This window comes from Heteronotia binoei, chromosome 9 (genome assembly GCF_032191835.1).
Source record: "Heteronotia binoei isolate CCM8104 ecotype False Entrance Well chromosome 9, APGP_CSIRO_Hbin_v1, whole genome shotgun sequence".
Classification (NCBI taxonomy): domain Eukaryota; kingdom Metazoa; phylum Chordata; class Lepidosauria; order Squamata; family Gekkonidae; genus Heteronotia; species Heteronotia binoei.
In genome coordinates this window covers 121,452,582-121,478,219 of record NC_083231.1, presented here as the reverse complement: position 1 = coordinate 121,478,219, position 25,638 = coordinate 121,452,582, and the positions used below count along the sequence as shown (strand labels likewise).

At 51.1% G+C, this 25,638-nt stretch overlaps 1 protein-coding gene across 1 annotated transcript in view; it reads left to right on the top strand.

The window, feature by feature from the left end:
- Positions 1–2,257: 2,257 nt before the first annotated feature.
- The window catches only part of CCT7 (chaperonin containing TCP1 subunit 7), a 31,348-nt gene continuing 7,967 nt past the window's right edge, over positions 2,258–25,638 (top strand). Inside the window, exons 1-10 of the mRNA XM_060247202.1 lie at positions 2,258–2,399; positions 6,261–6,414; positions 8,167–8,273; positions 9,446–9,571; positions 12,264–12,316; positions 15,636–15,807; positions 19,809–19,973; positions 22,865–23,053; positions 23,393–23,490; positions 24,976–25,108. Of these exons, the coding sequence (XP_060103185.1) occupies positions 2,394–2,399; positions 6,261–6,414; positions 8,167–8,273; positions 9,446–9,571; positions 12,264–12,316; positions 15,636–15,807; positions 19,809–19,973; positions 22,865–23,053; positions 23,393–23,490; positions 24,976–25,108 (1,203 nt within the window). The 5' untranslated portion in view covers positions 2,258–2,393. The remainder of the gene's footprint in view (positions 2,400–6,260; positions 6,415–8,166; positions 8,274–9,445; positions 9,572–12,263; positions 12,317–15,635; positions 15,808–19,808; positions 19,974–22,864; positions 23,054–23,392; positions 23,491–24,975; positions 25,109–25,638) is intronic.

The following is a 25,638-nucleotide window of genomic DNA, read 5'->3' as shown; positions in this document are numbered from 1 at the left end:
GCAGGAACGCCCATTAACAGTCTTCATTTGAGTCTGCATACACAACAATTCCTTCCTTCCAGCTCTCAAACATCTGAAATTCATGTCTTGCGGCTCTCAGACATCTGACATTTATTCTGTGTGGCTCTTACATCAAGCAAGTTTGACCAACCCTGCGTCTAGTTCATTGAGTAGACACAGAGCTTTAATAATATATCATTACAATTCTTTGGAAGCATTGGTTCTCTTTATTGCTTAATAATTGTTGATGCACAGTAACGGAAGATTCAACAGGTCTCTACACGGTGCTTTCATGGTTCTAGATATCCTTACACCCCAGTCCTTAATTTGCATATTTTGACCCCAGTCTGGAAACCTCCCCAAATTACAAATTATCTCTTCAGAGTACAGAGACTGGTTCCCCTCGAGAAGATGGGCGCTGTGAAGGGTGGACTCAATGGTACTGTACCCCTGTGAGGCCTCTCACTGCTCCCTTCCCCAAAAGCCACTTTATGAAGGCTCCACCCCCTCAGAGAGCCAGTTTGGTGTAGTGGTTAAGTGTGCGGACTCTTATCTGGGAGAACCGGGTTTGATTCCCCACTCCTCCACTTGCAGCTGCTGGAATGGCCTTGGGTCAGCCAGAGCTCTCTTATCTGGGAGAACGGGGTTGGATTCCCCACTCCTCCACTTGCACCTGTTGGAATGGCCTTGGGTCAGCCAGAGCTCTCGCCGAGTTGTCCTTGAAAGGGCAGCTTCTGTGACAGCTCTCTCAGCCCCACCTACCTCACAGGGTGTTTGTTGTGGGGGAAGAAGATAAAGGAGATTGTAAGCCGCTCTGAGACTCTGATTAAGAGAGAAGAGTGGGGTATAAATCTCCAGTCTTCTTCTTAAAGCCTTACACGGCCTGGGACCGACATACCTACAGGACAGCCTTTCCCCATATGTGCCCCGAAGATCATTAAGATCTTGTTTGCAACAAGCCAGTTTTGTGTAGTGGTTAAGTGTGCAGACTCTTATCTGGGAGAACTGGGTTTGATTCCCCACCCCTCCACTTGCATCTGTTGGAATGGCCTTGGGTCAGCCCTAGCTCTTGCAGAGCTATCCTTGAAAGGGAAGCTTCTGGAAGAGCTCTCTCAGCCCCACCCTCCTCACAGGGTGTCTGTTGCGGGAGAAAGAAATAAAGGAGATCGTAAGCCGCTCGGAGACTCTGATTCAGAGAGAAGGGCGGGGTATAAATCTACTGTCGTCTTCTTCATCGTATCCAGGAATGTTCCAAGCTGGAGTTGGCAGCCCTGGAGGAAATTGAGATCTGAGTCCAATAGCATGTTTGTATGTTGGCGATAGGGTTGCCAGATCTGGGGTGGAAAATACTTGGAGACTTTGGGGGTGGAGCCGGGAGAGGGCGGAGTTTGAGGAAGGGAGGGGCCTCAGGATGGTCCAGATGCCTGGAGTCCGCCTTCCAAAGCAGCCCTTTTCTCCAGGGGAGCTGATCTCTGCCAGCTGGAGATCAGTTGTCAAAGCGGGTGCTCTCTATAACTTTATACAAATAGATATGTTTTTCTATTTTTAAATGTCTAGAATATTCACATTGAGAGGAGATGGAAATACGTCTTATTGTGTAAATTCCTGATTCCCCGAGATAACTCTATGAGATGTATTTGCTTGTAAGGAACTGATTGCAAGGAGGATAAATCTTTTAAACAAACAAAAAAAATGCGGGTGATCTCCAGCCACCACCTGGAGGCTGGCAAGCAGCCTGGAAGCCAACAAATCTTCTGAGAATAATGAACCTTATAGCTTTTGTCTGTAGTAGAAATAATTGTAGTGTGTATATTTTATTTTTTCTTTGTATTTTCCCCTTTTATATAAACTCAGTAAAACTTGAAACGGAGAATCCTGTCGTGAGACACGAGTGGGAAAGAAGACAGCCCCTTTGATGGGTGAACGGTAGCTCTCCAGATGTTTTTTTGCCTACAACTCCCATCAACCCCAGCCAGCATGGCCGATGGTTGATGGGAGTTGTAGGCAAAAAAACATCTGGAGAGCTATCGTTGGCCACCCCTATGGCATCACAGCCACCTCCCCAGATTCCATCTCCAAATCTCCAGGAATTTCCCACCCCAGAGTTGGCAACCCCAGGCTCCTCCTGCCCCGCCCCTTCTGATAGCCGCCTGCAGGGAGAATTCGCTCCGGGGGCGGGGCACAACCACTGAATACCTCCTCCGCCTCTATGGTGACCCGTTATGAGCCGCTCTTTCCCACTATTTTAGCATAGAGTCCCTCTTCCTGGGACAGGCTCGTCTTTCGCTTTAAGCTCCTCCTCCTCAGCTTGGCCCGCCTCCCAGCGGGAAGCTTCTAGGTGCGCGCGAAGGGCATTGTGGGAAGGGACCGTTAGCCGGGGCCGAGCCGTCAAGATGATGGTGAGTGAGGGGATAAGGGGGGGTGGGATATCGGCTTCCATCCGCCTCGGGGACGGCCTCGCCTCCTTCCTCGACGGGTCTCCGTCCCTGGGAGAGTCTCCCCGGTGGGGAGAGGCCGGTATTGGCGGGGGCTGAGGCGATTTAGCGGCCGCAAGAGGGAAATATGGAGGCCCCTCCCCCTCGCCGCCGGGTACATGGGCGTCGTCGTTAAGGGTGAACTGCGGCGAGACTGTGTTTCGTAGGCACTACGAGTACCGGCAAGCTTTTCGCGAGCCGGCTCTGGTGGTGGAACGGAGTGCCCCTCGCGGGGAATGCTGGGAGATGTAGTCTTGCGATGGGGCGCCATTGTCACACGCTGTCGGCTGGGGATCCCATGGTAGAGATTTCCTTTGGTTTTAGCGTGCGCTTCTCGCTGGAGCAGGGAATCCCCGTCCCCGGAGTATTACACGGGGGTCTGCAAAAGTTCCTGAAGTCTCCCGGTGCAGGGTGGGAAGTAGAGTCTTTTGGGGTTCAGGCAGCAAGACCCCTGATATGCCCTGGCAAGATAGATCCAGGTGGGCCTGAAGCAGTAGAAAGCAGAGTCGAGTTGCTCCTTGAAGACCAGCAAAGTTTTATTCAGAATGTAATAGGGTTGCCAAGTCCAATTCAAGAAATATCTGGGGACTTTGGGGGTGGAGCCAGGAGACTTTGGGGGTGGAGCCAAGATCAAGGCTGTGACAAGCATCATTGAACTCCAAAGGGAGTTCTGGCCATCACATTTAAAGGGACAGCACACCTTTTCAATTCCTTCCTTCCATAGGAAATAATGGATAGGGGCACCTTCTTTTGGGGCTCATAGAATTGGACCACCTGGTCCAATCTTTTTGAAACTTGGGGGGTATTTTGGGGAGAGGCACTAGATGCTATACTGAAAATTTGGTGCCTCTACCCCCCAAAACAGCCCTCCCAGAGCCCCAGATACCTGCGGATCAGTTCTCCATGATTTTCTATGGGAATAAATCTCCATAGGGAATAATAGAGTTCCCAGTAGACATTTCCCTCCCCTCCCCCCCAGCTTTCTGATGACTTTGAAACGGGGGGAGGGTCTCCAAACCGGGGGATCCCCTGCCCCCACCTGGTGATTGGCAACCCTAGAATGTAAGCTTTCGTGTGCTAGAAGCACTCTTCATCAGACAATTAGGATGGAATGGCAAACACTCCTTAATATAGAGGGAGTGGGCAGTGAATTAGTATGCGGAGTGATGGAAATGTTTTTAGCAGATGAAAAGAATCACAATTTTGGGGTCCATTTGAGCTAACGTTACAACAGACTCTTATTTATTGCGCTTCACGCCTAATGACATAGACATCAGTCTGCTATTCCGACTGTTATCGCCTTCTTGTTGTTGCAGCCCGGTCAACGCCAGCCAACCAACAAAATACATGCCCAGGATTTTGCATACTAATTCGCTGCCCACTTTCTCTGTATTTAGGACTGCTTGCCGTTCGGTCCTGTTGCCCGATGAAGTGTGCTTCTAGCACACGAAAGCTGACATTCTGAATAAAACTTTGTTGGTCTTAAAGGCGCTACTGGACTCCTGCTATGTCCTCGCGAGGTTGTTGAGGGTTATACGTCAGAAGAGGTTCTTCTGTCTCTGCTTCCCTGTCCAGCCGGTTGCCAAAAACTCCCAAGGAGGAAGATGACATATTTGTCCCTGGTGTTCTTTTTTTCCTCTGCAATGCGTAGGGGGGGGGAGTTGTAGTTTTGCCTACAACTCCCATCAGCCCCAGCCATTGGCCATGCTAGCTGGGACTGATGTGAGTTGTAGGCAAAAAAAAACACATCCGGAGAGCTACCGTTGGCCACCCCTTAGAGGGCTTTCAGCACCTTCTGGAGCAGACAGAGTGGGTGGAGTGACCCCCTGCCCTCCCCAAATCTTAGAACTTGGGGGTAACCCAGTAAAGGTGAAGGGCGGTACAAACGGAAGGAAGCATTACTCAACAGGTGGTTAAATTGTGGGATGTGCTGCCGGGGGAGGTAGTGATGACCATGGGTATTTTGTTCAGTTGCACAGTCCGACTCTTTGTGACCCTGTGGGCAAAGTCACGCCAGGCCCTCCTGTATTCCACCATCTTCCGAAGTCTGCTCAAATTCGTGTTAGTCACATCAGTAACACTGTCCAGCCGTCTCATCTTCTGCCGTCCCCTTCTTCTTTTGCCTTCTGTCTTTCCCAGCATCAGGGTCTTCTCCAGGGAGTGCTCCCTTCTCATTGGGTGGCCAAAATATTTGAGCTTCAGCTTCAGCATCTGACCTTCCAGGGAACAGTCTGGGTTGATTTCCCTTAGGACTGCCTGATTGGATCTTCTTGCAGTCCAAGGGACTCTCAAGAGCCTTCTCGAGCACCACAGCTCGAAAGCATCAATTCTTCTGCGCTCGGCCTTCCTTATGGTCCAGCTCTCACAGCCATACATGACTACTGGGAATAACATCGCTTTGACTGTATGGACTTTTGTTGGCAGGGTGTTGTCTCTACTTTTTATTATACTGCCATGGATATAGGTGGCATTTAAAAGAGGATTGGGCAAATTAATGGTGGGCCGGTCTACCAGTGGCTCTTAGCCATGGTGACTAAAGGGAACCTTCACATTCAGAAGCACTAAGCTTCTGAATCCCAGAGTTAGGAGGCAACATCAGGGGAAGGCCTTGGCCTCTAAGACGTTGTTGGCTGTTCAGGGGGACTGGCTGGCCACTGCATGAGGCAGGATTCTAGACTAGAGGGACCACTGGTCTGATCCAGCATGGCTCTTCTGACATGCTTAGGGGAAAGCCTTGGCCACTGCCCTGTTAGAATCATAGAGTTGGAAGGGACCTCCAGGCTCATCTAGTCCAGGGTTGGTCAACGGTAGCTCTCCAGATGAGTTGTAGGAGAGCTGCTGTTGGCCAGCCCTGATCTAGTCCAACCCCCCTGCACAATTCAGGAACTTCACAAATACCTCCCCCCATACATACATCCCTATTGACCTCTTCTTCATGCCCAGAAAATGGCAAAAAGCCTCCAGGATCCCTGGCCAATCTGGCCTGGAGAGAAATTGCTTCCTGACCCCAAAGTGGTGATTAAAGGGAACCTCCCCATTCAGAGGCAGTCAACCCCATAATCCCTGGCGAGCAGTTTCTGTCAGAGCTTTTTCACTCCCACCTACCTCACAGGATGTCTGTTATGGGGAAGGGAAAGGAGTTTATAAGCTGCCTTGAAGACTCCTTTGGGTAGTGAAGGGCAGGGTATAAATCCAAACTCCTCTTCTTTATGACTATCAAAGTCAGGGGCAGGCCTCAGCCTCTCTGCCCTGTGGTTGTGCCTCCAGAGGAACTGGTTGTCCATTTGGTGAGACAGGATGCTGGACTAGATGGACCCTCACTGGTCTGATCCAGCAGGTCTCTTCTGAAGTTCTTCTTAGGGGAAGGCCTTGGTCTCTCTGCCCTGTTTTTGGTCATCCAGAGGAACTGGCTGGCCCTTGTGTGAGATGGGATGCTGGCTGAGATGGACCACTGGTCTGATCCAGAAGGGTTCTGCTTTACATCTGTATATAACTTTTGCTCCTCAGTTCCAAAGTTTATAATAGCCACTGATGGACCTCTGCTCCATATTTTTATCTAATCCCCTCTTGAAGGTGGCTATGCTTGTGGCTGCCACCACCTCCTGTGGCAGTGAATTCCACGTTAATCACCCTTTGGGTGAAGAAGGACTTCCTTTTATCCGTTTTAACCTGTCTGCTCAGCAGTTTCATCGAATGCCGTCGACTGTATTCTGGTTGCATTTATGATCACCGCGTTTACCTTGTAACGCTTGGGAGGCTCTTTGTCTAACACCTTGCCCTTTGCAGCCCACACCTGTTATCCTGCTGAAGGAGGGCACGGACACCTCTCAGGGGGTCCCGCAGCTTGTCAGCAACATCGCCGCCTGCCAGGTCATTGCCGAGGCCGTCCGCACCACCCTCGGCCCCCGGGGCATGGACAAGCTCATTGTCGATGACAGAGGTATTCTTCTTTCTTCTTTTTCGTCTTCTATCTTCATCTTCTTCTGTCTTCTTCCTTCTGTCTTCTGAGCCAGTTTGATGTAGTGGTTAAGTGTGCGGACACTTATCTGAGAGAACCGGGTGTGATTCCCCACTCCTCCACTTGCAGCTGCTGGAATGGCCTTGGGTCAGCCAAAGCTCTCTTATCTGGGAGAACCGGGTTTGATTCCCCACTCCTCCACTTGCACCTGCTAGGATGGCCTTGGGTCAGCCAGAGCTCTCGTATCTGGGAGAACAGGGTTGGATTCCCCACTCCTCCACTTGCACCTGCTGGAATGGCCTTTGGTCAGCCAGAGCTCTCTTATCTGGGAGAACCAGGTTTGATTCCCCATTCCTCCACTTGCAGCTGCTGGAATGGCCTTGGGTCAGCCATAGCTCTCTTATCTGTGAGAACTAGGCTTGATTCTCCACTCCTCCACTTGCACCTGCTGGAGTAACCTTGTCCTGCTCCAGAGCAGTTTCTGTCAGAGCTCTCTCAATCCCACTTACCGCACAGGGCATCTGTTGGGGGGGGAGGAGAAGGGAAAGGAGATTGTCAACCGCTCTTGGGAAGTGAATGGCGGAGTATCAGTCCAATCTCCTTTTCTTCTTTAAGACCAGCAAAGTTTAATTCTGGGCATAAGCTTTTGTGTGCGTGCGTATCTGAAGAACTGCGCATGCGTATTGAAGCTTATACCCAGAATTTAATTTAATTTGTCTTAAAGGTGCCCAGTTGACTCAAACTTTGTTCAGTTATCTTAATGGCAGGACTCTTACAGAATTGTTTTTGCAGATCTGTCAATCGGACGTTAGCTTGTTATTTCTTATCAGGAAGTCAGAATTTGGGGTACTGGAGAAAAAGGGTAAATGTGGTTTTGGGGCACAGCTGTGCTTTGGAATGCGTCTTAGCCATCACTTGCTATGGAATCTTTAGTGTCCTAATATGGTGTCGTTGAGCTCTAATCTTTAAATTTATCTCAGCAGCTTAGCCACAAACTAGCACTGGGACGTGGAGGTAATAACAGGGAGGCTTCGGCCTCTGTGCCCCATTTGTTCTGGGATTCTCTGGTTGGTCATTACATAAAACGGGGAGGGAGGAGGAGGAGGAAAAAAAATTGGATGTGTATCCCGCCCTCTACTCTGAATCTCAGAGTGGCTCACAGTCTCCTTTACTTTCCTCCCCCGCAACAAACACCCTGTGAGGTGGGTGGGGTTGAGAGGGCTCTCCCAGAAGCTGCCCTTTCAAGGACAACTCCAGTGGAAGCCATGGCTGACCCAAGGCCATTCCAGCAGCTGCAAGTGGAGGAGCGGGGAATCAAACCCGGTTCTCCCAGATAAGAGTCTGCACTTTAACTACGACACCAAACTGGCTCTCGTACAATTAACTTCCCTTCCTCCCCCCCAAAAGACATCCTGTGAGGTGGGTGGGGCCGAGAGAGCTCTCCCAGAAGTTGCCCTTTCAAGGACAACCTCTGCCATAGCTCTGGCTGACCCAAGGCCATTCCAGCAGCTGCAAGTGGAGGAGCGGGGAATCAAACCCGGTTCTCCTAGATAAGAGTCCGCACACTTAACCACCACACCAAACTAGAGTAGACGGACCCTTTGGACTGATTCAGGGTGACTTTCCTTGTGTTGTGAACTTTGGAATGAGCCCAGATGTTTAGAACCTCGACTGACTTGCTGTCATGTTACTGGGACGTCTCCTTAAGGTGTTTGTTTGTGGTCTCTGCTGTAGGCAAAGCAACCATCTCCAATGACGGCGCCACCATCCTGAAGCTGCTCGATGTGGTCCACCCCGCTGCGAAGACTCTAGTGGACATCGCCAAGTCACAGGATGCAGAGGTGGGGATAAGGGGGCATTTCTCAAAGAGCGGCAGAAGTCAGGGCTCGCATCGCTTCTTGGTGCAAATGTTTTCTGAGCTTCGTGAAGCCTTTAGTGGGCCTGGGAAGCACCTCTCTGCTTGAGTATACTGAGTCGCCATTAAGCCCAGAAAACCTTCCTTGTCTTGGAAGGAACATAAGAGAAGCCGTGCTGGATGAGGCCAGTGGCCCATCCAGCCCAACACTCTGTGTCACACAGGGGCCAAAAAAAGAACCCCGAGTGCCGTCCGGAGGTCCATCAGTGGGGCCAGGACACTAGAAGCCCTCCCACTCTTTCCCCACCCCCCAAGCACCATGAATACAGATCATCACTGCCCCAGACAGAAGAACATAAGAGAAGCCTTGTTGGATCAGGCCAGTGGCCCCTCCAGTCCAGCACTCTTTGTCACATAAGAACATAAGAGAAGCCATGTTGGATCAGGCCAGTGGCCCATCCAGTCCAACACTCTGTGTCATAAGAACGTAAGAGAAGCCATGTTGGGTCAGGCCAAAGGCCAATCCAATCCAACACTCTGTGTCACATAGTAGCCAAAAAAACCAGGGGCCATCAGAAGGTCCACCAGTGGGGCCAGGGCACTAGAAGCCCTCCCACTGTTGCCCCCCCAAGCACCAAGAATACAGAACATCACTGCCCCAGACAGAGAGTTCCATCTATACTTGTGGCTAATAGCCACTGATGGACCTCTGCTCCAGATGCTTATCCAATCCCCTCTTGAAGCCGTCTATGCTTGGAGTTGCCCCCCCCCCTTCTGTGGCAGTGAGTTCCGCGGGTTCATCACCCTTTGGGAGATCTCATGTTGATTTTGCAATGCCAGACAGGCAGTTGAGACGTAATGAGGAGCGTGAGGAGACAGACGGGGCTTGAGAGCATTTAGCTGTCCCTGAAGCGGTGAAATCGAGAAGGGCGAAAGAGGAAAAGCAGGCTCCTCAGTGGGTCTCCTAAGGCAGGGGTGGCCGACGGTAGCTCTCCAGATGTTTTTTTGCCTACAACTCCCATCAGCCCCAGCCAGCATGGCCAAAGGCTGGGGCTGATGGGAGTTGTAGGCAAAAAAAAACATCTGGAGAGCTACCGTCGGCCACCCGTGCCCTAGGGGGAAAAATGGCATTTAGGTCACTTTGTGCTCCCCCTGCAGGTTGGCGACGGGACCACCTCAGTCACCCTTCTGGCCGCCGAATTCCTGAAGCAAGTGAAGGCTTATGTGGAGGAGGGTCTCCACCCCCAGATCATCATCCGGGCGTTCCGCCTTGCTACTCAGTTGGTAAGGGTCCTCAAAGCACGGTTCACACGCCGCCCAGGCTTGCCCACAAGAGGGCGTCTGTTGTAGAAACTCTTTTATGTCCAGGGGTGGAATTCTAGCAGGAGCTCCTTTGCATATTAGGCCACCCCCCCCCCCCCCCCGATGTAGCCAATCCTCCAAGAGCTTACAAAAAAAGAGCCTTGTAAGCTCCAGGAGGATTGGCTACATCCGGGGGGGGGGGAGCTCCTGCTAGAATTCCGCCCATTTTATGTCTATGGAATGTTGGGGTGGAAGAAAAAGGAGAATCCTAAATGGGCTCTGAAGGCAATCTGGGGCTGGAGAATTAAAACTGTAGATGGTGTTTTTTAAAGAATCTGGTAATTTATCTGATCCACCCATGTGGCTTTGAGAGCCAGCTGCGGTATAGTGGTTAAGAGCGGCGGACTCTAATCCGGAGAACTGGGCTTGATTCCCTCGCTCCTCCACCACATCTTATCTATGAGAACCGGGTTTGATTCCCCACTCCTCCACTTGCAGCTGCTGGAATGGCCTTGGGTCAGCCAGAGCTCTCCCAGAGTTGTCCTTGAAAGGACAGTTTCTGTCATAGCCCTCTCAGCCCCACCCACCTCACAGGGTGTCTGTTGTGGGGGGAGGAGATATAGGAGATTGTAAGCTGCTCTGAGTCTCTGATTCAGATAGAAGGGCAGGGTATAAATCTGCAGTCTTCTTCTTGAGTCCTCTCAGCCCCACCCACCTCACAGGGTGTCTGTTGTGGGGGGAGAAGATATAGGGGATTGTGAGCCTCTCTGAGTCTCTGATTCAGAGAGAAGGACGGGGCACAAATCTGCCGTCTTCTTCTTCTAGAGGCCTCTCAGCCTTACGCACCTCACAGGATGTCTGTTGTGGGGGGAGGAGATATAGGAGATTTTGAGCCACTCTTGAGTCTCTGATTCAGGGAGAAGGGCGGGGTACAAATCCGCGGTCTTCTTCTTCTAGAGCCCTCTCAGCTCCACCTGCCTCACAGGGTGTCTGTTGTGGGGGGAGGAAATATAGGAGAGTGTGAGCCACTCTGAGTCACAATCCTTCTTCTAGAGCCCTCTCAGTCCCACCCACCTCACAGGGTGTCTGTTGTGGGGGGAGAAGATATAGGAGATTGTGAGCCGCTCTGAGTCTCTGATTCAGGGAGAAGGGCGGGGTACAAATCTGCGGTCTTCTTCTTCTAGAGCCCTCTCAGCCTTACGCACCTCACAGGGTGTCTGTTGTGGGGGGAGACCGTGAGCCACTCTGAGTCTCTGATTCAGGGAGAAGGGCGGGGTACAAATCTGCGGTCATCTTCTTCTTCTAGAGCCCTCTCAGCCCCACCCACCTCACCGGGTGTCTGTTGTGGGGGGAGAAGATATAGGAGATCGTAAGCTGCTCTGAGACTCTGATTCAGGGAGAAGGGCGGGGTACAAATCTGCAATTCTTCTTCTTCCCTTCAGGCACACAATGAAGATGTTTCTGCTGTGCTGGCAGCTGCTGCCAAAGCAGCATTTTTAAAAATCTTCACAGGCAATCACATTTTCAGTGGCTAATCGATCAGCCTTGCTGGGTGAAAGCCCCACCCGGCCTGGCCCACTTTGGGAAAAGACTTAGTGAGTGCCAAGGAGGCTCTCAGTGGGCACCATGGCCCCCGTGGGCACACCATGTTGGGGACCCCTGGGGTACGCAGTGGTTTCCAGGGCTTATAATTGAAAAGCCTCCACATGTTACCGGGAATGGGTTGAGTCAGCGCTTCTGGTGGCAATATGCTGCACCACTAATCTTTATGAAAATTAAAAATAGCGCAGATAAGCCAGAGAGCTTTGTTTTGTTCGCGTATTTTGATGAGGATGATGATATTGGACTTATATCCTGCCCACTTCTCTGAATCTCAGATTCTCAGAGTGGTCACAATCTCTTTTGCCCCCCCCCCCCAAAAGACACCCTGTGAGGTAGGTGGGGCTGAGAGAGCTCTTCCAAAAGCTGCCCTTTCAAGGACAACTCCTACGAAAGCTATGGCTGACCCAAGGCCATTGCATCAGCTGCAAGTGGGGAATCCAACCCGGTTCTCCCAGATAAGAGAGCTCTAGCTGACCCAAGGCCATTCCAGCAGCTGCAAGTGGAGGAGTGGGGAATCAAACCTGGTTCTCCCAGATAAGAGAGTTCTGGCTGACCCAAGGCCATTCCAGCAGCTGCAAGTGGAGGAATGGGGAATCAACCCCGTTCTCTCAGATAAGCGAGCTGTGGCTGACCCGAGGCCATTCCAGCAGCTGCAAGTGGAGGAATGGGGAATCAAACCCAGTTCTCCCAGATAAGAGAGCTCTGGCTGACCCAAGGCCATTCCAGCAGTTGCAAGTGGAGGAGTCAGGAATCAAACCTGGTTCTCCCAGTCAAGAGTCTGCGCACTTCACCACTACACCCAACTGGCTCTTTTTGCTTTTTGAGATGTTGGTTTGGTATTCTTTCTCAAAGGCTGAACTCCTAATGCTACAAATGCTGGCGCAGGGTGTGATTCTTGCGCTGAACTGAATGGGAGCTTCACATAGGCGGAGCAGAGAGAACTTTTTGCTGCGCCGTGCTCAGGGCGAGAGACTGAGCTTGGGCTAAGCAAATGTCACACCTGAAAGAGCAGGGCTTGCAACAGATGGAGGGTCAGAAGACCGACTGATCGTTGCCTTTTTTTTTTTGGCAGGCGGTCGATAAGATCAAGGCGATTGCGGTCACCGTTAAGAAGTCGGATCACGAGTAAGTGCCTGTCTCATCCCAACTCCGCTTGCAAGGGACAGCCCTGCGGCCTCCCCTCTTTGTGACTCTGTTGAACATGTGAAGCTGCCGTATATCAAATCAGGCCCCTGGTCCGTCGCAGTCGGTATTGTCTACTCAGACTGGCAGCAGCTCTCCGGGGACTCAGGCAGAGGCCTTTCGTATGACCTGCCATCTGAACCGTTTTAAGTGGAGATGCCGGGGATTGAACTTGGGTCTTCTGCATGCCAAGCAGAGGCTCTGCCACTGACAGTCCCTCCAACCAACATTCCCTCTAAGCTGCAGAGTCTTGTGAGCAAGAACTCTACTTTGTGAGCTGCTGGCGTTAAAGTTCTGAGCTCCTGCATAAATTAGTGTGCTCTGGGGTCATCCTTCCTGAGCTAAGACAAAAATGCATGCGCCGGAGGCTAAAAATCCGTGAGCTGGCTCACGCTAACGCAGCTTAGAGGGAACACGGCCTGTGAGGGAGCTGGAGCTGAGAGAGCTCTGACAGAAACTGAACTTGAGAGGAACAGCTGTGAGAGAACGTGCCATTTTTTTGGCCACTGTGTGACACAGAGTATTGGATTGGGTGGGCCATTGGCCTGATCTATTATGGCTTCTCTTATGTTCTTATCTCATCCTGAATCAGAATCTCAGTCCATCAAGATGAGTCTTGTCTACTCAGACTGGCAGCAGCTCCCCGGGAACTCAGGCGGGGGCGTTTTGTATGACCTGCCGCTTGAACCGTTTTAAGTGGATATGCTGGGGATTGAACTTGGGAGCTTCTGTATGCCAAGCAGAGGCTCTGCCACTGAGCCAGAGCCCTCCATTAGTCTCCAGGGTCTCAGGCAGAAAAGGGTCTTTCTCTTCACCTCCTGCCTGGTCTTTTTTAACTGGAGATGCCATGGATTAAACCTGGGACCTTCTACATGCCGAGCAGATGCTTTGCCGCTGAGCCAAAGTCCCTCTAACGGTGCCCAAAAGCTATTCACAATGTTGGGGTGGGGGAGGGGCAGAATTAAAAGACCCTTTTTGTCTGCTGATAAGTAAGTCAGTGCCTCCCCCGTGGTGCACAGTGGTAAAGCTGCAGTACTGCAGTCATAGAATTATAGAGTTGGAAGGGACCTCCAGCGTCATCTACTCCAATCCTCTGCACAATGCAGGAAACTCACAAATAAACCCCCCTAACTTCACAGGATCTTCATTGCTGTCAGATGGCGATCTAGCCTCTGTTTCGAAACCTCCAAGGAAGGAGAGCCCACCACCTCCCAAGGAGGAAGCCTGTTCCACTGAGGAATTGCTCTAACGGCCAGGAAGTTCTTCCTAATGTTGAGCCAGAAACTCTTTTGTTTTAATTTCAACCCATTGTTTCTGGTCCTACCTTCTGGAGCCACAGAAAACAATTCTACACCATCCTCTATAAGACAGCCCTTCAAGTCCTTGAAGATGGTGATCCTATCACGTCTCAGCCGCTTTCTCTCCAGGCTAAGCAGTCCTAAGCTTTGCTCACGACCTGAGTTTGAGTCCGGTGGAAGCTGGGTTCAGGTAGCCAGCTCAAGGTTGACTCAGCCTTCCATCCTTCTGAAGTCGGTCAAAGAGAGTCCCCAGCTTGCTGGGTGGGTGGGGGGGAAGCCTAGAGGTCTGGGGAAGGCCATGGCAAACCACCCCATCAGAAGTCTGCCATGAAAACGTTGTGAAAGCAGCGTCACCCCAGAGTTGGAAATGACTGGTGCTTGCACAGGGGACTACCTTTACCTTTTTAAAAAAGTTAGTGGGATAGAGCCCTTCTTTGTCCTTTTAATATTTTCTTGCCAGGGCACCAGTCCTCGATAAGGAATAGAGGGAATGCTTATTAAATTTGCAGATGATACTAAATTGGGAGGGGTTGCAAAGAAGAAGACAGAAACAGGATACAGGATGACCTTGACAGGCCGGAAAACTGGACTAAACCCAATACAATGAATTTTAAGAGGGATAAATGTAAAGTTCTGCATTTAAGTAGGAAAAATCCAATGCAGGGTTATAGGATGGGGGAGACTTGTCTCAGCAGTAGTATGTGCGAGAAGGATCTAGGGGTCTTAGTGGATCATATGCTGAACATGAGTCAACAGTGTGATGCGGTGGCTAAAAAGGCAAATGCAATTTTGGGCTGTATCAACAGAAGTCTAGTGTCCAGATCACGTGATGTGATGGTATCGCTTTACTCTGCTCTGGTAAGACCTCACCTGGAGTCTAGTGTTCAGTTTTGGGCACCACATTTTAAGAAGGATCTAGACAAGCTGGAACGGGTCCAGAGGAGGGTGACGAAGATGGTGAGGGGTCTGGAGACCAAGTCCTATGAGGAAAGGTTGAAGGAGCTGGGCATGTTTAGCCTGGAGAGGAGGCAGCTGAGAGCTGATAGGATCACCATCTTCAAGTACTTGAAGGGCTGTCCTATAGAGAATGTTGTGGAATTGTTTTCTGTGGCCCCAGAAGGTAGGACCAGAACCAATGGGTTGAAATTAAATCAAAAGAGTTTCTGGCTCAACATTAGGAAGAACTTCCTGACCGTTAGAGCGGTTCCTCAGTGGAACAGGCTTCCTCTGGAGGTGGTGGGCTCTCCTTCCTTGGAGGTTTTTAAACAGAGGCTAGATGGCCATCTGACAGCAATGAAGATCCTGTGAATTTAGGGGGAGGTGTTTGTGAGTTTCCTGCATTGTGCAGGGGGTTGGGCTAGATGACCCTGGAGGTCCCTTCCAACTCTAGGGTTCTATTAAGAACTTTCTGACCGTTAGAGCAATTCCTCAGTGGAACAGGCTTCCTCCTTGGGAGGCGGTGGGCTCTCCTTCCTTGGAGATTTTTAAGCAGAGTAGATGGCCATCTGACTGCAGTGAAGATCCTGTGAATTTAGGGGGAGGTGTTTGTGAGTTTCCTGCATTGTGCAGGGGGTTGGGCTAGACGACCCCGGAGGTCCCTTCCAACTCTAGGATTCTATTAGGAAGAACTTCCTGACCGTTAGAACAATTCCTCAGTGGAACAGGCTTCCTCCTTGGGAGGTGGTGGGCTCTCCTTCCTTGGAGGTTTTTCAACAGAAGCTAGATGGCCCTCTGACAGCAATGAAGATCCTGTAAAATTGGGGGGGAGGGGTTTGTGAGTTTCCTGCATTGTGCAGGGGGTTGGGCTAGACGATCCTGGAGGTCCCTTCCAACTCTAGGATTCTGTGAAGGTTGCGACTTGAAACAGCTTTGCAGTGTTTTTGCTATGCCCCCGTGGTTTACATACCCTTGGGACGTAGGCCGGCCTGAATGCCTGTATGTTCCCCCCCCCCCCCCTGCCGCAGGGAGTTCAAGAGCCTGCTGGAGAAGTGCGCCTCCACTGCCCTGAGTTCCAAGTTGATCTCCCAGTACAAGGACTTCTTTGCCCGAATGGTGGTGGACGCCGTCATGATGCTGGACGACCTCCTGCAGATCAAAATGATCGGGATCAAGAAAGTGCAAGGGGGGGCTCTGGAAGTGAGTTCTCGGCCTTTGGCTCCATTGTCGATTGCCTTTTTCCTTCTCGGCGTGCCCGCTTTCTACCAATTCACAGTGCCAACCTGAGCTGTGTCACCCCAGTGGATTGAGACTGGAACAGGGGTGGCCAAACTTGCCCGATGTAAGAGCCCTACAGAATCGACATCAGCTCTTTTGAGAGCTGCGAGACAAGGAAGGGGAGGGAGATGGGGAGGGAGGAGAGGTGGAAAGAAAGCAACTTGAAATGCTTTTTCCAAGCTGCCAGCTTGGTTTGGCTTGGTGAAGTGATTTCAAGAGAGAAATGCCTTTTCCAAGCTGGCCGATGGGGTGGTGAGGGCTCCAAGAGCCCCATAATATGTGTGGCTCCCCAGCCACAGTTTGGTCACCCCTGGGCTAGAATAACTCTGGGATTACAGCGTTCGTCTCTCGATTTAAGTCAGCATCTGAGATACCTGTTGCTCAAGAGTGTGGAGCTGTGCGTGCGTTAAGTGCTGTCAAAACACTTCTGACTTCCGGCGACTCTCCGAAATTAATCAGGGCTTTTATTTTTGCAGCAGGAACTGCTTTGCACACTAGGTCACATGCTCCTATCTGCTCGTTACTGGCGGCCGAAGGGGAAGAAAAAGGGTGGAAGATCTTTCACGAGCCACATCTGAGGACTGTAGATAACCAACTTAGGAAACCGGACCTTATTTTTGTGAAAGGAAGGAAGGCTTTAGTGGTCGATGTTACCGTGCGATTTGAATATTAACCGTGGGGGATTAAGAGAGGCCGCTGTAGAGGAGGTTAGATACTACCGGGAACTGGAGAATCAAGTGAAATTATCAGCTGGAGCCGAGACCGTTGCGTTCTTTGGCTTCCCTGTCGGGGCCAGAGGAACATGGTTGGCGGATAACAATCAACTGTTGCGTATTTTAGGGGTTGCAGCCCCTAGAAGAGCATGGTGAAGTCGGCTCTTCTCCAGACGTGTCCTTTTGTCATCAGTGGATATGATCCATACCTTTTTGAATTCTGACTGGATTTTGCAGGCGGGGGGCGGTAAAGGATATTTTGTGTGTGTGGTGTTAGGTGATGGTCCGCGTAGCTCTTTTCGTTGCATGCTTTTCACTTTGCGCTTGTCTTGTCATTATGCATTTTCCTCACACGGGATATCTCATAATGATTATTGCCAAATTTGCATGTACCATCAGTGCGAGACACCACAGCCATGTGATTGACACTTATAGGAGAGCCAGTTTTGTGTAGTGGTTAAGTGCGCAGACTCTTATGTGGGAGAACTGGGTTTGATTCCCCATTCCTCCACCTGCAGCTGCTGGAATGGCCTTGTATCAGCCATAGCTCTCTTATCTGGGAGAACCAGGTTTGAGTCCTCACTCCTCCACTTGCACCTGCTGGAATGGCCTTGGGTCAGCCATAGCCCTGGTAGAAGGTTGTCCTTGTAAGGGCAGCTGTTGTGAGAGCCCTCTCCAGCCCCACCCACCTCACAGGGTGTCTTGTGGGGGAGGATGGTAAAGGAGATTGTGAGCCGCTCTGAGACTCTTTGGAATGGAGGGCGGGATATAAATCCAATATCTTCATCTACCTCACAGGGTGTCTGTTGTGGGGGAGGAAGGTAAAGGAGATTGTGAGCCGCTCTAAGACTCTTCGGAGTGGAGGGCGGGATATAAATCCAATATCTTCATCTACCTCACAGGGTGTCTGTTGTGGGGGAGGAAGGTAAAGGAGATTGTGAGCCCCTCTGAGACTCTTTGGAGTGGAGGGCGGCATATAAATCCAATATCTTCATCTACCTCACAGGGTGTCTGTTGTGGGGGAGGAAGGGAAAGGAGATTGTGAGCCGCTCTGAGACTCTTTGGAGTGGAGGGCGGGATATAAATCCAATATCATCATCTTCTTCATCTTTTTCACTAAGGATGGCGACGGTCATTAAACGGTGGACGGGCCACCTCGCATTGACCAGCGAAGCTCCCCGGAATCAGGGCATTATGCCCTCTACGCTAATAGCCAGCCCCCCAAGAGCTTTACAGTAAGCCCTGCACTAAGAGCCCTGTCAGCTCTTGGAGGATTGGCCGCGTCTAGGGTGTGTGGCCTAGCATGCAAAGGAGTTCCTGCTACAAAAAAAGCCTAGAAATTAATAATTGCTCTCCCAGTTAATGCAGGGTTTTTCTGTCTGCCTTTAGACCTTAGTTTGTGAAAATAAGAAAAAGAGTCACTGAACAGTGGGAGGCTGATCTTGCAGATGGTAAATCACAAGACTCCCAGATTTTCACAAACTGGAAAGTATAATAATTGTGGGTTGAAGATCCTACCCTATGAGGAAGTGCTGAGGAGCCTGGGACTTTTCAATTCGGGAAAGAGATAACGGGACCTGGGAGGGGGGCACAAAAGAGCCAGTTTGGTGTAGTGGTTAAGTGGGCGGACTCTTATCTGGGAGAACCGGGTTTGATTCCCCCACGCCTCCACTTGCAGCTGCTGGAATGGCCTTGGGTCAGCCACAGCTCTGGTAGGAGCTGTCCTTGAAAGGGCAGTTTCTGTCAGAGCTCTCTCAGCCTCCCCTACATCACAGGTATCTGTTGTGGAGGAGGAAGGGAAGGTGATTGTAAGAGAGCCAGGTTGGCGTAGTGGTTAAGTGTGCGGACTCTTATCTGGGAGAACCGGGTTTGATTCCCCACTCCTCCACGTGCAGCTGCTGGAATGGCCTTGGGTCAGCCAGAGCTCTTGCAGGAGTTGTCCTTGAAAGGGCAGCTGCTGTGAGAGCCCTCTCGGCCCCACCCACCTCACAGGATGTCTGTTGTGGGGGAGGAAGGGACGGTGATTGTAAGAGAGCCAGTTTGGCATAGCGGTTAAGAGTGTGTACTCTTATCTGGGAGAACCGGGTTGGATTCCCCACTCCTCCACTTGCAGCTGCTGGAATGGCGTTGGGTCAGCCAGAGCTCTCTTATCTGGGAGAACCGGGTTTGATTCCCCACTCCTCCACTTGCACCTGCTGGAATGGCCTCGGGTCAGCCATAGCTCTGGCAGAGGTTGTCCTTGAAAGGGCAGCTGCTGGGAGAGCCCTCTCCAGCCCCACCCACCTCACAGGGTGTCTGTTGTGGGGGAGGAAGGGAAGGTGATTGTAAGAGAGCCAGTTTGGCATAGTGGTTAAGAGTGTGTACTCTTATCTGGGAGAACCGGGTTGGATTCCCCACTCCTCCACTTGCAGCTGCTGGAATGGCCTAGGGTCAGCCAGAGCTCTCGCAGAGGTGTCCCTGAGAGGGCAGCTTCTGTCAGAGCTCCCTCTGCCCCCACCCACCTCCCAGGGTGTCTGTTGTGGGGGGAGAAGATATAGGAGATTGTAAGCCGCTCTGAGTCTGATTCAGGGAGAAGGGGAGGGTATAAATCTGCAGTCTTCTTATGCATGGGTTGGAGAGAGCGGACAAAGAGAACTTTTTCTCCCTTCCAAATAAAACTGCTAGAGCCTGAGGGCATCCAATGAAGCCGACAGGCAGGAGGTTCAGGACGGGCCAAAGGAAATATTACTTGACACAGGACGTGATTCAGATGTAGGATTTGCTGCTGGAGGATGTAGTGAAAGCCCCAGGGATAAACAGTTTGAAGGGGGGAGGGTTTAAGATAATTTGATGGAGGATGAGCCTGTCAGTGGCTTCTGGCCATGATGACTGAAGAGAACTTCCACATTCAGAGGCACTGAGCCGGCATCAGGGGAAGCCCTTGGCGTCTACGCCCCATTAGCCCTCCAGAGGAGCTGGTTGGCTGCTGTGTGAGACAGGAGGCTGGACTAGAATGACCACCGGTCTGATCCAGCAGGGCTCTTCTGATGTTCTTATGCCTGCATTGCCGCTTCAGTCTTGCCTGATTCCGGTCATCATTAACCAAAGGGAGACGCGACGTTAGCGGTGTAGCACTCTTGGTTGTGGCGTTCAGAGCAAGCTCCAGCCGGTGGACTTCTGGAAGCCTCGCTCGTCCACCCAGATCTCAGCTCCGGCTGGCTTTCCCCCCAGGATTCCCAGCTGGTGGCAGGGGTCGCTTTCAAGAAGACCTTCTCCTACGCCGGCTTTGAGATGCAGCCCAAGAAGTACGAGACGCCCAAGATCGCTCTGCTCAACGTCGAACTGGAGCTCAAGGCCGAGAAAGACAACGCCGAAGTCCGAGTCAACACCGTGGAGGTAGGCGGCTGGACTTGGGACACGGGGGAGTGTTGGATATTCTTAGAGTAAAGTCGTATTTAGCGGAGTTAGAAATTAGCAGCGCAGCAAGGAATATGCAGAGAACGTGTGTGTGTTTAAAAGAATACGATCGCTTTACCTAAAACTACAAGGGAAGGGTACATTGGGAAGAAAATAACAAAAACTAACTGACTGCCTCTTTATAGTTAGGGAACAAACGTAGGAATGGCTTCTAAGAACATAAGAACATAAGAGAAGCCCTGTTGGATCAGGCCAATGGCCCATCCAGTCCAACACTCTGTGTCACATAAGAACATAGGAGAAGCCATGTTGGATCAGGCCAGTGGCCCATCCAGTCCAACACTCTGTGTCACACAGTGGCAAAAATTTTTATACATACACACACATTGTGGCTAATAGCCACTGATGGACCTGTGCTCCATATTTTTATCTAAACCCCTCTTGAAGGTGGCCATGCTTGTAGCCACCACCACCTCCTGTGGCAGTGAATTCCACATGTTAATCACCCTTTGGGTGAAGAAGGACTTCCTTTTACCCGTTTTAACCTGGCTGCTCAGCAATTTCATCGAATGCCCATGAGTTCTTGTATTGTGAGAAAGGGAGAAAAGGACTTCTTTCTCTACTTTCTCCATCCCTTGCATAATCTTGTAAACCTGTCATGTCACCCCGCAGTCGATGTTTCTCCAAGCTAAAGAGTCCCAAGCGTTTCAACCTTTCTTCATAGGGAAAGTGCTCTAGCCCTTTAATCATTCTAGTTGCCCTTTTCTGCACTTTTTCCAATGCTATAATATCCTTTTTGAGGTGCGGTGACCAGAACTGCACACAGTACTCCAAATGAGACCGCACCATCGATTTATACAGGGGCATTATGATACTGGCTGATTTGTTTTCAATTCCCTTCCTAATAATTCCCAGCATGGCGTTGGCCTTTTTTATTGCAAATGCACACTGTCTTGACATTTTCAGTGAGTTATCTACCACGACCCCAAGATCTCTCTCTTGGTCAGTCTCTGCCAGTTCACACCCCATCAACTTGTATTTGTAGCTGGGATTCTTTGCCCCAATGTGCATTACTTTGCACTTGGCCACATTGAACCGCATCTGCCACGTTGACGCCCACTCACCCAGCCTCAACAGATCCCTTTGGAGTTCCTCACAATCCTCTCTGGTTCTCACCACCCTGAACCATTTAGTGTCATCTGCAAACTTGGCCACTTCACTGCTCACTCCCAACTCTTCTCCAAGCTGAGACAAAGGGAGGAAGAGGAACCATAAAATGCAGAATAGCCAATGCGTTGATTTCCAGTCACAACACTTAATTGCCGGTCATTGGACTAAGGCCTCTTACAGACTTTCCGGGGGGGCTTTTCTCTTTAGCTAACAGGTTACAGTGACTTCCTGCTGACGAACAAAGCCTTGCAAACTTGCTAATCCCAACAGGGAGAGAGGGTAGATGTAACTTCTCAGCAAGGGCCCCTCAGATTCCGCTGAGCTTGTAGGATTTGTGCCGTGGTGTAAATTACTTGGTTTGAATCCTGCGTGCTGCATTTTACAGCAGGTAACAGAATCCTGCATCGCCTCGACATACCTCCTTAAGAGCCTCAGCTGAGGGCCCCTAGGGGGATGGGCCATGGCTCAGTGGTCGAGCCTCTGCTTGGCAGGCAGAAGATCCCAGGTTCAATCCCCGGCATCTCCAGTTAAAAAGAACTAGGCAGTAGGTGATGTGAAAGACCTCCTCCTGAGACCCTGGAGACTAACGGAGAAGGGCTGTGGCTCAGTGGAAGAGCCTCTGCTTGGCATGCAGAAGGTCCCAGGTTCCATCCCCGCCATCTCCAGTTAAAAGAACCAGGCAGTAGGAGATGTGAATGACCTCCTCCTGAGACCCTGGAGACTAACGGAGAAGGGCTGTGGTTCAGTGGAAGAGCCTCTGCTTGGCATGCAGAAGGTCCCAGGTTCAATCCCCGACATCTCCAGTTAAAAGCACCAAGTGGTAGGTGATGGGAAAGACCTTAGCCTGAGACTCTGAAGACTAATGGAGAAGGGCTGTGGCTCAGTGGTAGAGCCTCTGCTTGGCAGGCAGAAGGTCCCAGGTACAATCCCCAGCATCTCCAGTTAAAAAAGGACAGGGCAGGAGGCAATGGGAAAGACCTCAGCCTGAGACCCTGGAGGCTAATGGAGAAAGGCTGTGGCTCAGTGGTAGAGCCTCTGCTTGGCAGGCAGAAGGTCCCAGGTTCAATCCCCAGCATCTCCACTTAAAAGGACCAGGCAGGAGGTGATGGGAAAGACCTCTGCCTGAGATCCTGGAGACTAATGGAGAAGGGCTGTGGCTCAGTGGTAGAGCATCTGCTTGGCAGGCAGAAAGACCCAGGTTCAATCCCCGGCATCTCCAGTTAAAAAGGACTGGGCAGGAGGTGATGGGGAGGGCTTCTGCCTGAGACCCTGAAGAGACATGGAAAGGGGCCGTGGCTTTGTAGCAGAGCCTCTGCTTGGCATGCAGGAGGTCTCAGTTTCGATCCCCGGCATCTCCAGTTAAAGGATCTGGTACTAAATACAACGAAAGGCTTCTTGAGACCCTGGAGAGCCACATCCAGCGTGAATAGATCATATTGACCTTGATGGACCAAGGGTCTGATTCAGTATAAGGCAGCTTCGTGTGCGTTCGTACGTCTTCATGCTTGCTAGAAGCCTGTGAGGTCAATTCAGCTGAGAGGAAGTGAGCGGCAGATCCAAGGTCACCTAGTGAGTTTTCTGGGTAAGCGGATCGAGATTTCAACGCGGGTCTAGCCAGGCGCAGCAGCAGCTGCTGCACTTGGGCTAAACCCCCCCCCCCCCCGGCACTGAAGGTTTCTCGCCTTCGTTTCCCTCTGCAGGATTACCAGGCCATTGTGGACGCCGAGTGGAACATCCTGTACGACAAGCTGGAGAAGCTGTACGAATCGGGGGCCAAAGTGGTGCTCTCAAAGCTCCCCATCGGCGACGTGGCCACTCAGTACTTTGCGGACAGGGACATGTTCTGCGCGGGCCGGGTCCCCGAGGAAGACCTCAAGAGGACCATGATGGTGAGTGAGCGAGCTGCAAGCTCGTCTTCACTGCGCCGGCCCAGGGGTGGTTAAGGCAGGAGCGCCGGCAGGGGAACCGGTGGGCAGCACTTGGCGGGGAAACGACCACATTTTAGCCGAGTTCGAAGAAGGGGTACGAATCTCTACAAACCGCTGGCATAGAAACGCCTTTCCTTGTTTTAGGATACAATCCTCCTAGAGCTTACAGTAGGCCCGGTACGAAGAGCGCGGTAAGCTCTTGGAAGGTTGGCTCCATCAGGTGGGTGTGGCCTAATACGCAAAGGAGTTCCTGCTACTAAAAGGGCCCACGCTGATACCACTTTCTTTTGTGTGTCACAGGCCTGTGGCGGTTCCATCCAGACCAGCGTCAGCGCCCTGACCCCTGAGGTCCTGGGGCAGTGTGCGCTCTTCGAGGAGGTGCAGGTTGGAGGGGAGAGGTAAACGTGGGCTGGCCGGGCAGCCAGAAGGTCCGGGTAACCCTAAACCAGTGTGTGCAGTTCCCCTCAAGTGGCTTGCAGACCATCACAGCCCCATTCCCAGCACTGGGATTTTTCTTCTCCTCCTTCCATGGCTGACGTTATCCGTCCACCCTCTCTGCTTACTGCGCCTTTCTCTCTCTAACCTGTGCTGGAGCCCGTCTGTAAGATTTTACCCAGAATCTATCACAAGAGTAAATGCATTCTTGAGTAAATGCAAAAGAAGCTTTTAATGAAGAATCAGGTAGCAAACGCTTGTAGCAGGGACACGCAAGACTACTTGTCTTGCCAGACTGGCATAAAGCGAAAGCTACAGTCCAAATATCGGTTGTAGCCGGGATGGCCAAACTTGCTTAATGTAAGAACCACCTAGAATAAGTGTCAGATGTTTGAGAGCCGCAAGACATGAATGTCAGATGTTTGAGAGCTTGCAAGGCAGTAATGAAGGAAGGATGGTGAATAGATGGGGGAGAGGAAGAGCTGGAAAGAAAGCAACTTGAAATGCATTCTCCAAGCTGCTGACGGGCTTGGCTTGAAGAAATTATTTAAAGAGAGAAATGCCGTCTGCAAGCCAGCCGATGGGGCAGTGAGGGCTTCAAGAGCCACACAATATGTGTGAAAGAGCCACATGGGGTTCCCAGGCCACAGTTTGGCCGCCCTTGGGTTATAGGCTAACAGCCCATCATTTCTTCTTCCTAAACGTCTCCCAATCAAAAGTCTTTGAATTAATTCCCAGACTCTGGTGTTAGTTTTCTTCAAGGTTGCATTCTAACTTGCAGACATCTTTTGTTGGTACCTATCTTCCGTTACCAGGGAGACTAGATTAGGCCCTGGCTTCCCACAATGGTTTACTCCCTATCAAGGCCTCCTTTGTTACCAATACTATTCTACATAAGCCTTAAAAGAATACATATGAGGGTTAGTGAATACTGTCTTTGTAATACATAGGTTAGTACAGTTGTAAATATATGTGCATAAAGACGCATAAACATGAACACATAAAACAACAGAGAGCCAGCTGGTGTAGTGGTGAAGTGTGCGGACTCTTATTTGGGAGAACCAGGTTTGATTCCCCACTCCTCCACTTGCACCTGCTGGAATGACCTTGAGTCAGCCATCGCTCTTGCAGGAGTTGTCCTTGAAAGGGCAGCTGCTGGGAGAGCTCTCCCAGCCCCACCTACTTTACAGGGTGTCTGTTGTAGGGGGAAAGGTAAAGGAGATTGTGACCGCTCTGAGATTCAAAGTATAGGGTGGGATATAAATCCAATATCATCATCGTCATCATCTTCCAATATAGTTCTGGATATATGAATATACTTTGGATAATTGGCTTCATCAGCAATGGCAATGCCATCAGGGAAATCAATAGGCAGCTTCTGAACCACAAGTTAGAGACAAGTCCTTGTTGGGGACTCGTACCTGACATCGTCTTCCTCTCCTCAACAGGTATAACTTTTTCACGGGCTGCCCCAAGGCCAAGACGTGCACGATAATCCTAAGAGGCGGTGCGGAGCAGTTCATGGAGGAGACGGAGCGCTCCCTCCACGATGCCATCATGATCGTCAGAAGGGCCATCAAGGTACGGCTGGAGGGACAGGGCCTCTGCTGGATTGGTTGGTTCATTGACCAATCTTTGCTCGATCCCCTGCTGGCAATGGAGAGTCAGTGGCTAAGAGCCACTGATGGACATTGCTCCATATGTGCTAATTTCAAATGCTACATAAGAACCTAAGTGAAGCCATGTTGGATCAGACCACCATGTCTCATAAGAATGTAAGAGAAGCCCTGTTGGATCAGGCCACTGGCCCGTTCAGTCCAACACTCTGTGTCACATAAGAACATAAGAGAAGCCATGTTGGATCAGGCCAGTGGCCCATCCAGTTCAGCACTCCGTGTCATACAGTGGCCAAAAAACCCAGGTGCCATCAGGAGGTCCATCAGTGGGGCCAGGACACTAGAAGCCCTCCCACTGTGCCCCCCCAAGCACCAAGAATACAGAGCACCACTGCTCCAGACAGAGAGTTCCAACAATACACTGTGGCTAAGAGCCCCTAATGGTCCTCTGCTCCAGATGTTTATCTAATCCCCTCTTGAAGCTGTCTATGCTTG